The sequence below is a fragment of the Sphaerodactylus townsendi genome, linkage group LG16 (genome assembly GCF_021028975.2).
Source record: "Sphaerodactylus townsendi isolate TG3544 linkage group LG16, MPM_Stown_v2.3, whole genome shotgun sequence".
Lineage (NCBI taxonomy): Eukaryota > Metazoa > Chordata > Lepidosauria > Squamata > Sphaerodactylidae > Sphaerodactylus > Sphaerodactylus townsendi.
In genome coordinates, this window is record NC_059440.1 from 30,049,182 (window position 1) to 30,062,390 (window position 13,209).

Here is a 13,209-nt window from a genome sequence, read left to right on the forward strand (position 1 = left end):
CCGGGGGGGGGGGGAGGGCAGGCGGAGCAAGCGTGGGCCCCTGGTGTGGATCTTTGGCCGCTGTAGTCGTGCCCATGTGCATTTTGGACAGCTGGGGGAAAGATCCAGCAACAGGGAGAGCGGCCCTTTTGATCAGGCAGGTGTCCCCAAAGGTGCTGCTGGGATAGAAGACAACTGCTCTGGAAGACGGGGAGAAGGAGATCAGGAAGTTGTTTCATGCTTTGTATTGCCTCTGTGCAAGCACTGGGGGTTTGTGGGGTTTGCGGGCTGCGTGGCCGTGTTTTGGTAGCATTTTCTCCTGTTGTTTCGCCTGCATCGGAGATCCTCTGAAGATGCCAGCCACTGATGCAGGCCGGAGAAAAGGCTGCTGTTCTATGCTTATTTTCCTGAAAGGGTTCGGCTTTGGTTCCTTTAGGAGAGTTTATCCCACGGTTCCAACTTGGTCACTGCGCAGTGAAGCTCAAAACTCACAACTCAGATTGGGTGGGTAAAGTGCCCACAAGTCACTGCCAACTTACGGCAGCCTCCGCAAGAGGCTTCCAGGCAGGTGGTTAAGAAGGAGCGGTTCGGTGTTGCCTTCCTCTGCGAAGTCGTCTTCGGTGGCCACAACTCCGTGATTTCTTCAGAGATGGAAAAGTGCACGCCAGCATTCAGTTAGGCACACGCAAAATAATGCATTTTCAAACCACTTTCACAACTGTTTGCAAGTGATTTTGCTATTCCGCACAGCTTCAAAGAGCACTGAAAGCAGTTTGAAAGTGTATTATTCTGCATGTGCGGAATGAGCCATAGAGTGTCTGAGTAGTTTCTGGTCAACACCAGGTCCAAATCACCTCTCTGCCGTGGATGACCCTGGGCCAGTTACACTCCCTCGCAGGGCTGTTGTAAGGATGGAAGAGAACAGAATTATGCAAGCAGCTTGGGATCCCCACTGGGGCAAAAGGCAGGTAGAAATGAATTATATAAATACAAGTAAACTACAGTGTAAAAGCAAGGTAGGAATGCAAATTTCAAAGGCCTGAAATAAACACATTTTAATCTGTTGTTGGAAAGCACAGGCTTCACGGAGAAGCAAACTCCAGCGACTAACCTGGCTATCCTAAGCAGAGTCCCTCAAATTAAGGCATGTGGGTTGTGTATTTGCTGCTCCAATAGGCCTCATTCCCAATTGGAGTCCCTTCTGGATTATACAGAGCAACGTAGGTGAAGTTTAATGTCTGTGAGATGTGGGTAGGTGAATATCAAAGATCTGTGCCTCTCACTCCAGCTTTGAGCATGTTTGGGTGAGGGATGAATCCACATATCAAGAGCTGGCTGCTGTGATCAGAAAACCCCCAGTTTGGTTTGCGTCTTCCCTGGGGTTTGTGCATCCATTTCTGTTTCCCGATGCTAAATGTTCTCTGTAAAAACACACGCTTTTACAACATTATTGCTGCGCCACCTGGGTACAAATGGTGTAAAAAGATCGTTTATAAAAAAGGATCTATCACAACAGCAACATGAATGAGACAGCTGTCAGCAGCACACAGAATAGTAAAATGAAAATAAAAATGAAATGGCCCTGTTGGCCACCTCTTTTCTGACTGGGGCATTTTCTTCTTCGGGTAGCCACGTGGTGCCATGGTTCCTGTTAGCCAGTCCGGATCACACCTCTGAACAATAACATGCAGTCCTGGGGGAGGGTGGCAAGAGGGCGGTGCCAGGGAGCGGAGCGCTTGGACCCAGCTCCTTGACCGAAACGTCTGAAAGCAGGGGGTAGACTTGGACAGTTTTGGCTTCCAGAGTTTCTCGGTTCCTCCTGTAGCAGCAGTTTGAGTGTTGGGGTGCTGTGCGGTTTCCGGGCTGTATGGCCGTGTTCTAGCAGCATTCTCTCCTGACGTTTCGCCTGCATATGTGGCTGGCATCTTCAGAGGATCTGAAGTTTGAGTGTTGTCAGAGATTCTTTATTTTGGAAGGTTGTCCTTTATTCCGAACCGTCCAAGCTGTGCTGCATGACTACCGCTTCCTCTGCAGGGCAGCCTCTGTCATCTGTTTTCACTGCATCTGACATAGAAGAGTAAATGCACAACGAGGACTCCCTTTGTTGCTCGACTCCTGCATTCCTGTGTTTTCCATTCTGTCTTCCCATCTTTTTAAAGACCTGGTAGCCTCTGTGGCAATTTTTTCCTGACTTCCAAAGCAACTGCAGTGCCGACTTGTCCAATCTGGACTGGCAGTGCCACCAATGTAGGTCGGGTGGTGGAATGGTGATCCCAGAGGCAGTTGGTGGGCTGGCTCAGAGACTCGGGGTGCCATGGGTGCCTGTGAACTGAGCATGCTGTCACCTCATAGATGCACACACAGACTTCCTGGAGGAGGGGGCCGAGGGTAGCTCTTTTCAGCCCCGTAGGTTCCTGGCTGGTCTCACTTGCTCTGGGTGCCTCTGCCAGCATGAAGTGGGAGGCTGACCCTATCCCTGGCAATGGCAAGGGCCTCTGGCGCGATTGTCAGTCCCGGTTGGAGATGGTGGATCAAGCATCTTGGGCTGGTGGTAGGCTTTCTTCCTCCCCCCTCTCCTTTTTCTCTCCCTCTTCCTCTCCTCCTCTTCCTCTCCTCTGGATTTTTGCACAAGCAAAGAAATTATTTTTTAAATTTTAGTTTTCTGAACCAGCCTTAGAGTTGACGACAGTCTGCTGCAAATTGCTTTTCTTTGCACCCCCAGAAATCAGGCCACTGCCCATTCACTCTGCAATTCTGTTAGCACAGATGGCGGGGTGTCTTGCCTTAGCAAAAACAATTACAGGAAACATACATCCTTTAAGACATCATTTCATTAAAAGTACCAAAATTTGCCACCAATGGTTTAGAGTCATAAGTTGTCTCCCTGTAATGGGAGGCTCTTTAGTCATGCGTGTTTTCTGCAGCTCTGGCAGTGTTTCAAAGCATAAGTGAGCAACACTAATTCCAACTCACGGCGAACCTATTAATCAGTGTCCTCTTGTTAACAGCCTTGCTTGTGCTTGCAAACTGAGGGCCGCTGTGGCTTCCTTGATTGAGTCAGTCCTTCTCCTGCTGGGTCTCCTTTTCCTGCTGACATCAAGTTTTCCTAGCACTGTTGTCTTTTCTCATAAGGTGACCAAAGTATAGTAGCCTCAGTTTAGTCTTTTTAGCTTCCAAGGACAGTATATAGCAGTGATGGCGAACCTTTTCGAGACCGAGTGCCCAAACTGCAACCCAAAACCCACTTATTTATCACAAAGTGCCAACACGACAATTTAACCTGAATACTGAAGTTTTAGTTTAGAAAAAATGGTTGGCTCTGAGGCGTACGTTACTCAGGAGTAAGCTTGGTGGTAGTCAGTGGCTTTGCTTTGAAGCAACCGTGCAATTCTCCAACGGTTGAATCACGACCCTAGGAGGGTTTACTCAGAAGCAAGCCCCATTGCCAGCAACTGGGCTTACTCCCAGGTAAAGGATCGCGCCTTAATTCTTTACATGAAAATCAGTGGGGTTTAGCAGCGTTTAACAGGGTTACCTACACTGCTTTCCCAAAACTAGGTCTTAGGTTTAATGCTAATAATCGAGCCCAGCAGCCCAGGCCAGCCTAGATGTGTGTGTGGCGGGGGGCGGTTTGCCACCACTGGTTCGCCACCACTGGTATATAGCATCTGCTCTGCTAAATGAAGGCTTTTAAAACGAATTGCCAAGTGAGTGACTTCACATTTCTATATATTTTGGCGGCATGAAGTTATCTGGAAGGCACTTCCTTTTTGCTTGCAAATGCTGTAAATTTCTATGCTTTTATCAAAGGAGTGCAACAGTAAAAACGCTTTTGAACTGATTACATGACAGTAAAGTTAAAATAGGCCAATAAATGGGCTTGTAGTACAATGTAAACAGAGCCACTCAGTTCTAAGCCCGTTGATTTCAGTAGGCATTAAAAAGTACAGCTGTTCCGGCCTGTATTCTAAAGGCTTGATAACAGATTTCTGCGAGTCATTGGCTGATCCGCTGTGATGTCATGGAATGTTTACATCTATAGAACTATCAGCAACAGAACGTGGACAAATGCTTCATCTTCTGTACAGAAAGAGAACAGTCGGCTGGGCGTTGCAAGCTGGGGCTAGAAGACCCGGCACAGGCAAGGCCCTTCTTTCAAGCAGAAAGCTGCTTTCAAGCGAACGGAGGCTGTGCTTGGCTTGGCAGCCCTGGCTGACTCTTCTTTCGGGTGTCTCGCAGCTATGAAGAGTTCAGAAGCCTGCTTGCTCCTTGGCAGCTGCCATACGGTCGCCACCTGACTGATTTTCTCTTGAGCTATTTAGCCTTGAAAAACAAAACAAAAACCATCTGGCTCCTGCAAGCGAGCCAGGGATGGGAAGGAACAGCTCAGACTAATTTCCTCCCCAAACTCCTAGGAAATAACTGGTGGAAATTGCTAATTGCTCCTGATTTTTTTTTTTAAGAGAGAGAAACGGTCGCTGCAAGATAAATATGTTGCTGCCGTTGCAGATCCTGGTGGAGGAGAGCAACATCTAGGAGGACATGTCTGGATGCCACCATATGTCAGTCCTGGTAGCTTAGTGGAGGGGTTTCTCCCTTCCCCCCCCCCTTCCCTCTGTCTGTCTGTCTGTCTGTCTGTGGGGTGGGGGTGGGGGTGTGAGAGAGAGGGGGTGGGGTTCACCCATTGCAGAAGGAGAGCAGTGCCCCCAAGTCAGGATCATTTGCATCTTGGGGCCTCTTCGCAAATTGGGATGCTGTGTTCTGACTAAAGCTTACTTAGAAGAATTACCTCCATAGTGCGGCAGGGAGGGCCAATAAGGCTGCAGGTGTGTGTGTGTGTGTGTGGATGTGGGGGAAGGTTGCTGCTGGAAGCCACCCAGTGGCTTAATGGTTGAGGTGGGATTTTAATGGGGGAGTTTATTGTTTCTGTCCCACTGGGGTCTTTCTGCCCCCCTTCCTTCTGAGGGTCTGAGGAACTGCCCCAATGAAGGGGCAGACACCTCCAACTGAACTTCACTTGCAACAATTTGACGGATGTAAGTGGTCATCTCAGCAAAGGGCAAGGAGGGCTATTCCTACAGGACAGGCTGGCCAGGGTCCAGCGTTTCACTGCCAGGCAGGCCAGCCTCTGTGCCAGCGTGGAGGCACCTTCGGGCAACTGAAGCAAGGAAGCCACGTGGCACGCCACACACTCTGGGTCAGTGGCCAGCCTGTCCCTGTGGCACATTTCAGCAGGACGCTTGCCCCTCCGTCTGGCAGGCAGGAGCGGTTCAGGCTTAAGCCCCAGAATGTGTACCCAGGTGCCCCTGAGCCAGTGCTGGGGGAAGGTTCCGCCCCCCCCCCCCCCGCTGTAATCACAGTTCCTGCCCCACAGGTGTCAGATGATGAGTTGGGTATAACTTGCGGACAATGTTAACTGGAGAGCCACTGCTGAGTCCCCTCTTTCCTGAGATTTCTTGCAGCCGCTGACTCGGTTTTCTCCTGCCCCTCCTCCAAGGAAGGAGCTCAGGGCAATGTACATCTTTCTCCACTCCTCTGCTGCATCCTCACAATCAGGTGAGCTAGAGGCAGGTGAGCTAGAGAGAGAGGGAGAGAGAGAGAAGATCCCCCCAGGTCCTCCAACCAGCTTCCCCAGCACATCCCTTGTTTGGCCCTCCAACCACTATGCTGTGATGGCAACAGGCTGAAAGGTCTTTGTAGAGATCTGTTGGCAGGGAGTGGGAGAGGGCATTAAAAGACTCAGGTGTGTGCTGCTGGGGGGAGTTGAGAGGCAGTTTCCTCTCATTTGAAGTCAAAGGTAAGTTTCCCAGCCGTGTGCAGAGAAGGGGGGGGGTGAGGGCCAGACGTGCTTTTGTGTTTCGTATTCTTGCGCTGCAGCTGCGTTGAGAACGAGGGCCCATCTCCCGTTGGAAACGAGGCCAGCGAATTCAGCTCACACACTTTCCATGATTACTCCAACCTTGTCGTACTGCAATTTGGAGGTGTGAAGTGACTGGGTGCCAGCTGCGATAGCTGTTCTGGCGGCAGACAGAAGAACGTGGAAGACGTGGAAGACGAGAGCCCGAGGGGGTTGCTTCCCAGAAGAGCCGTCCCCCGTCCTGAACCACATTTCCTCTCCTTTTCTCTCTAGGTGAACAGCTGGGGAAGGAGCCTCAAAGCTGAGCAGGTGTGAGCGGGAAAGATGGCCTCCTCCAAAGCGCCCACAGGTTCTCCACTAGGTACAGTTACCTCATTGTGTGATGGAGGAGGGCTCCTTTGTTTCTCTCTGTGCTGATGTAGGAACTTGCACGTGGTCCGAGTTGTGCAACACACATCTGTTGGATTCCCAGAAATAAGCAGAGAACAACTTTTGAGATATTTTTCTTGAGGTGGGAAAATAAAGGGGAGATTCGCTGGCACGCTCTGGTAACACACGAGACCTGCGTGGGGCCCAGGTGCACCTTCCGGGAATCCGGGGAAAGGCTTTTCAAGTCAGCCCGGTGCTCGCCCCTCCCTCCCATTTCCTCATGAATCCATGGCCCCTCCCGCACACGCAAAATAATGCGTTTTCAAACCACTTTCACAACTGTTTGCAAGTGGATTTTGCCATTCCGCACAGCTTCAAAGAGCACTGAAAGCAGTTTGAAAGTTCATTATTCTGCATGTGCGGAATGTGCCCTTGATTGTGCTGCAGCTCAAGAATGCCAGCAGCTGCCCCCCCCCCCCCCCACCCCAGACTGGAGACTGCACAGTGGCTATTCAGCAGCAGAAAAGGGTGAGAAGAAACTCAATACATGCTCAGATATAGCCTCTTCTTTACTAATATGGCACATGGGGAAGTGCTGAGCCTTTGTTTTTGTATTCATGATGCAGTCACTGTCTCAACTGTGTCAGACAGATTTTGTAAGACGGGAGGTAGATGAGATGGTCTGACTGGCTGAATTGCTATTTTGCAAGCTGCCTTGGATCACGGTTTCGATCGTTCTCATCTTGCGTCCTTGCCCTCCACTGGGCATCGACGGCTGTTTTCTTTTGCTTGAAAAAGGTGTTCTGTGAAATCTGTGATCTTATGTATGCCTCTGTACCACCTGAAGTCGATGTGAAAGAAACTGTTGGCGTTATGGACTGTGCATCTTGAGAATGAATGAATGAATGAATGAATGAATGAATGAATGAATGAATGAATGAATGAATTAAATGACATGGAAAATGGTGCCCAAAGATTTTGGACACTGCTTTTCCTCCTCGACCCCATGTAACTTATTTTGTTTATTTTTAAATTTTTATTTATTTATTTTCAGACTTATATACCGCCCAACCCCCAAAGGGCTCTGGGTGGTGAACAACATAAAATTCAGATACAAAAAACAATTTATATCCCGCCCTATCCAGTGTTGGGATTCAAATAATTTAACAACTGGTTGTTTACAAGCACCAATTTAACAACCGGTTCTGCCGAAGTGGTGCGAACCGGCTGAATCCCACCACTGGCCCTATCCCCGGAGGGCTCAGGGCAGGTCACATTAATTGCTAAAATAGAACTTTAAAATACAGCATTCCTATAAAAACCAGTTAAATACAATACTAAGCACCAGATATAAGTAGGCATCCTCGGGGCAACCATAAGTACTTTCACCCCCAAGCTATTAGCCGGCAGGTTTGGATGTGGTGGTTGTGATGTGCGTTTGCGTCATGAGTCCCAGGCACGAGTGTCCGCTGTGTCTGAAACAGGCAGAAACCGGACACAAGGTTGGGCTGTTTGTGGCCGTGTTCCAAACTGACCCAGACAGGTGACGAAAAGACCAAACAATGTGTGTTTGTGCTTGTGGGTGTGTGTTTGCCTTCTCAGCTGCCAACCTTTGTACAGCCTCTACAACTTTAATGGCCTTCACATGAGCTGAAGTTTAGGTGTTGAAGCTCTTTTGGGCCCAGAGATGCAGTGGTGAGAATGAAGCGTTGCCTTGTGAATTTCTCTATGTTTGTCAGTGGCTAGTAGTGGCAGGGGAGCAAGGTCAGAAGAAAGCAGGGCACGTCAACAACTGCGCCCCAACTCTCTCCCTCCCCACTTAAAAAATGGCACAGTCATTATTGAATAGCTCCTCCCCCCATCGCCACCCCTGGCATCCTTTTCTTATTTATTTAAATAAATCCTTGTGGCTTAAGGGGGCTTACAATAATGGTTCAAAAATTTACCAGTTAAATAATATAACAAGCCCCAAATCCTTCCCTCCCCCCTTGAAAGATACCTGCCAATTCAACCCTCCTCAAAAGTCCACTCCATTCTCCGTAACCTGGAGAAACGCTAAGCCATCCTATAAAGCTCGAGTTGAAATTGGGCTGTTAGAGCTTCCAAGGGATAGATGGCCAGAATATATAGCAGCAGTTTCTTCCTGATCGCTCTTTGCACTGCATCTGTGGCTGGTATCTTCAGAGGATCTGACAGAGATCTGACAGGATCTTGATGCCAGAGTGATCTGATGCTGCTACAGATGATGCAGGCGAAACGTCAGGAGAGAATGCTGCTAGAACACGGCCATACAGCCCGGAAACCACACAGCACCCCAGTGATTCTGGCTGTGAAAGCCTTCGACAACTCATTGAAATTGCCTCAACTTTCCTCTAATGTTTTGCCCAAGAGGAAATCTCTAAATGGAATTGACGGCTTCTTAGGCAGTGAAGTTCCAAGGAGCCGGCTGTGATTGGAGGGTGGAGCTTTGTACGCTGAAGACCCCAAGTTCTGGTTCTAGCATCTCCAGTTAATGGTCTCAGGTAGGAGGAGATAGGCCATGCATTTCTCTGCCCAGGGCCCACACACGATTCCTCTCTTGCCATGTAATCCTTTCCCATTTATAAAATCTCCTGATTCACAAAAGAAAAATATCTGTCATATCTAAAATGTCTAAAATAGACGGTGGACATTTTGGCACAGGTTGCCTGCCCCTTTCGGGGAAACGGGTTTTTTTCCCCTGGTCTTCCCAACAGCACTGTTCCCTGGTCTTTCTCACACCTGGTTTGCTCCAAAGTTTTGGGAAAGATCATAGTAAAGCCTGGATGGCTGCCGTGTAGATAGAAAGGTTAATATTTTCCTGTCCACATGGCAGTCATTTTTCCCAACCCATTTCCTGCCTTCTGGTGGCATTTTTAAAACCTGCACTAGCTTTAAAAGGGGCTTGGACAGATTTATGGAGGAGAAGTCGATCTATGGGTACCAATCTTGATCCCTTCCTTTTGATCTCAGATTGCAAAATGTCTTTAAGGGCAGACCAGGTGGGTGATCGAGCAGTCAGTTTCCAGAAGGTCATTAGCTTTCACATCCCTGCACTTGGTGAGCTCTCCAGCAAGGCACCTTGGTGGGCCACTGCAAGTAGCAGAGAGCTGGACTAGATGGACTCTGGTCTGATCCAGCTGGCTTGTTCTTATGTTCTTCTTAGAATATCAGTGTACTGAAAAAAAAGGGTATAATTCCACCAAAACACACACACACACACACACACACACACACACGCGCCCATGGAAATATAAGTGGAAAGGCATTCCTTTGCATTGGAAGGGACTGCAGACACTTCTTTGTAAAAGTGAAAATGGGAATTCAGAGAACCCTGGGGTGCACATGCTGGTCTAGTGTTATGCTGGTATAACAATATTCTAGTGCCATTTTTAAAAATTGCTAGACTAGAAAGCACCAGAATCACAGCAAGAGCCTTGCAGCCCACCTAACTTTCCCTCCCTGACCGTCCCCAGTGCTCGGGTCCCCCTGAGACCTTGGAGAGAAGCTGTCAGTCAAGGCAGATGGCGCTGGCTCCCTGGACCAATGAGCTCTGTGGACCGATTCCCTGCAGCCAGTTCCTGCTCTTACCCAACTCATGGCAGCTTTCTCATCTCTGCAGGAGGGGAATCTGTGCAGGGCACTCCAGAGGCCTCTGCAGAAGGGGACGAAGATGCTGGGGAGGCGTTTGTGTTTGAGGACAGCGAGGAAGAGGAGGAGCAAGAGTTTCTGCAGGCTGGGTCAAGCGAGCAATGCCAGATTCGACTGAGCTCTGCACCCTGGGAAGCACTCCGCAGGACCCTCCCAGGCGTGAGATCGACTGGCGATCAGCCTGCATGACTCCTGGGAGCCCCGGGACCTAATGGGAGGTAGAGTGGAAGGGCTGCTTCGGAAAGGGAGCCTAGTGGACTCCAGCACCAGCCTTGGTGAGAGCTGTGGGTCAGAATTCTTGGGGTTCGTCTGCACTAGACTCTCACGGCTCACAGCCGAGCAGGCTTAAGAGCTGGAGTCCTCTGGAGGTCTTTGGCCAAAGCTGGGGATTCTGAACAACATGCACATTTATACCCAAAAATCTGTGCCCAAACACACAAATTGGGCAGCCTGGGTGGCTTTTCATGCTACCTGGTGGGCAGAAAATCAACAGGAGTCACTTTTCCTAGCATGGACGAGGAGGGGTGAAACATCCCAAGACGAATATCGGTCCACTACAGCAGCCATGATCTGCACAGAGCGTTTGCAAGGGCAGAACCGGGGAAGTGACTCCCAGGCCCTCAATCTTAGCTTTCCAGCAGCTTGTCACAGAGTTTCTCCTGCACTCCTTTGCAGCTGTTTTTTTCCACGTCAGTTGGAGCCCCGGCAATCGGTGTTTATAGTGGCATAAGACAAGGCAGGCTCCAGCTGGATTTTCTGGCGTGGAGGTCAGCAGCGTTGCTCCAAGTAGAACTCCTCCTTTCTTGAGCCTGGGCTAGTTTCCAGTAGATTCCTACTTTTCTTTGGGGTGGGCCCCCCTGAGGCCAGTGAGGGTGTGTGGATTTCTCAAGGTCACAGACTCTCCCAAGCAAGGACTGCGAGGGCAAGACTCCTGCTTCAGTAAGTCAGCCTCCGACTGGGGGGGTATTCCTTTAGAAGCGCGATCTATGTCCTGCAAAGGCATGATGCTGGTGGAAGGCTAAGAGGCTCTCTAGGTATATAACTGAAAGTCCTGTCGATCCCACTGAACTCACCGTAACCCGATGTCTCTGCAGGGATGACCTCAGCAGGGCAAAAAAGGCGTAGGCTCGCCTTCCCATATTTTGCGCGTACTTCTGCCCCCAGACCTCACACTGCCTCGAAAAGCACCTCGGAGACTCCCGGGCCTGCGTAGCTCGCAGGAATGTCCATTACAGAGTTGTTTGCGCCGGTCTGGATGCTGCTGTGCTCGGATGTTCTCAACTTACCAGCTGGGACTCCTTTTTTCCTTCTTAACAGATCTCCTGGACTCACAGCCGCAGTCAGAGTAAGTGACTCCGCGAGGTTCATTTGGGGCAACGGGTGTTTATGCTTTCCCAAAACAAACTCTTGGCATGGGGTAGGGTGGGCTGGAGAAAACGGGGCTTCTGGGTGTCTGTGTAGCTACAGGGCGGGGGTCTTCGGTGCCAATTACCTTGTTTTGGCTTTTGTGTCTGGACTCTCCAGCACGCTGGGTAAGCTGCCTGTCAGGACCGAATCTTTGGTTCTTGTTCAGCTCAGTACTCTGCTGGACTGAAAACTGCTCCTCTCCAGGTCCCACAGGCAGGGAAGGGCCTTCCCTGAGGCCAACTTTGTGATCGGTTCAGTGTGTATGTGTGTGTGTGGCCCTCTCAACACCACCAAACAAACAGGCCTCAGACAAGCAAATCTGTGTGAACCCCTACATGGACGATGCTCATAACTGGTCTGTCTCCCACCCCTTCTGGTGATGAGAGGCCTCAGTGGTACGGTGTGCATGCTTTGTTTTCTTTGTTCTATGCTATATCTTTGCACAGCAGCCCTGTAAGGTAGGTGAGTTTGAGAGAGAGCCTGGCTTGCAACCACCCAGTTTGCTTTATGCAAAATGAGGAGTCTGAACAGAAGGTCTCTTGGATCCTGTCCCACCACACCTGCTCTCCAAAGGGATCCCCACCTTCTGACCCTGAGGACACACACAAGTCAGCAGAGGAGCGTGTCTTTTGAGTGGAGCAGGGCTGGGAATAACCCAGCTGGACCTGAGGGCTGCTGCCAGTTAGAAGAGACTGTGCCAGGCCAGAAGGACCAACTCTGCAAGCGCCAACTTCATCTCTCTAAGAACATAAGAACTAGCCTGCTGGATCAGACCAGAGTCCATCTAGAACCCAGCCCTGGTTACCTTTAGAAAGGGCCCACCAGGTGCCTTTTGGGAGCCTCAATGGTACGCCGTGAAAGCAATGGCCTTCTGTTGCTACTGCTGCCCCGGAGCTACCTCGGTTCATATATCATATATTGGTAAACCCTCAGATCAAGGAGGATCAAGATTGGTAGCCATAGATCGACTTCTCCTCCATAAATCTGTCCAAGCCCTTTTTAAAGCTATGCAGGTTAGTGGCCATCACCACCTCCTGAGGCAGCATATTCCATACACCAATCACATGTTGCGTGGAAGAAGTGTTTCCTTTTATGAGTCCTCCACTCCTTCCCCCCCCCAGCATTTCTGCTCAATGGATGCCCCCCTGGTTCTCAGTGATTGAGTGAGAAAGAGAGAAAAATGTCTCTCTGTCAACGTTTTCTACCCCATGCACAATTTTATAGACTTCAATCTCTCTCTGTAACCTGGCTTGCTGTTGAGAAGAGCTCTTCTTCAGCAGTGGGGTTTTCCTTCCACTGTGACCATATCTGCTGCACAGCCCTCTACTGCCCCCCTTCCTCAACTCTCCTGCAGCTGCTGCAGACAGAGGGCAGATGCACAGCTTAAACGGCATATAAGTGTCCCTTTTCCAGCAACTGTCGTCTGGGTCCCTCCTTTGAGTGTGATCATCTGAGTAGGGGGAATGAGTTCCACTTCAGCCCTTCTGCAGGATATTTAGAGAGACAGAAGCCAACACAGCTTTAAAAATGGGCCTTAATCATGCATGAAGTTATTTAGAACCCCATCACCACTGCAAGTTTAGTGCTGGGTTCTAATGGGCATTTCCTTCATGCGAGTAGATTATGCAGTGTGTTTGGTTTTGTGGCTGGCTTTGATTTATTTTAGGACTGCTGGTTGCTTACATTTTTTCCTTCTGCTGCTTGTTTTGGCCCTCCAAAATGTCTCCCAAGTGCAGATGGACAGAGTGAAAATGATGGGGATAAACAAACAGTAAAACCCTTGGAAGAGAACATAAGCAATGGCGGAAGGGCGCTTATGGGAAGCCAGGTCTCCTGCTGTCTGATCCTTTCTTTTACTCTCAGTTGGGTGTGGCCACTGGGGAGAGGGAAAAACTCTGTGGCTGCTCAGGGGTGAAAAAAAAGACATT

At 49.8% G+C, this 13,209-nt stretch overlaps 2 protein-coding genes across 9 annotated transcripts in view; one reads left to right on the forward strand and one right to left on the reverse strand.

Annotated features, from left to right (window-relative positions):
• The window catches only part of RCC2 (regulator of chromosome condensation 2), a 35,152-nt gene extending 29,064 nt beyond the window's left edge, over positions 1 to 6,088 (reverse strand). The window contains exons 1-4 of the mRNA XM_048518646.1: positions 5,939 to 6,088; positions 1,573 to 1,742; positions 519 to 620; positions 33 to 179 (exon numbers count right to left, since the gene is read on the reverse strand). Of these exons, the coding sequence (XP_048374603.1) occupies positions 33 to 179; positions 519 to 620; positions 1,573 to 1,742; positions 5,939 to 6,088 (569 nt within the window). The remainder of the gene's footprint in view (positions 1 to 32; positions 180 to 518; positions 621 to 1,572; positions 1,743 to 5,938) is intronic.
• ARHGEF10L (Rho guanine nucleotide exchange factor 10 like) overlaps positions 1 to 13,209 on the forward strand; it is a 77,671-nt gene that overhangs the window by 4,292 nt on the left and 60,170 nt on the right. For all 8 annotated transcript variants that reach the window (XM_048518830.1, XM_048518829.1, XM_048518831.1 and 5 more), the window contains exons 2-4: positions 6,110 to 6,197; positions 9,846 to 10,149; positions 11,192 to 11,219. The gene's annotated coding sequence lies outside the window, so the exon portion shown is untranslated. The remainder of the gene's footprint in view (positions 1 to 6,109; positions 6,198 to 9,845; positions 10,150 to 11,191; positions 11,220 to 13,209) is intronic.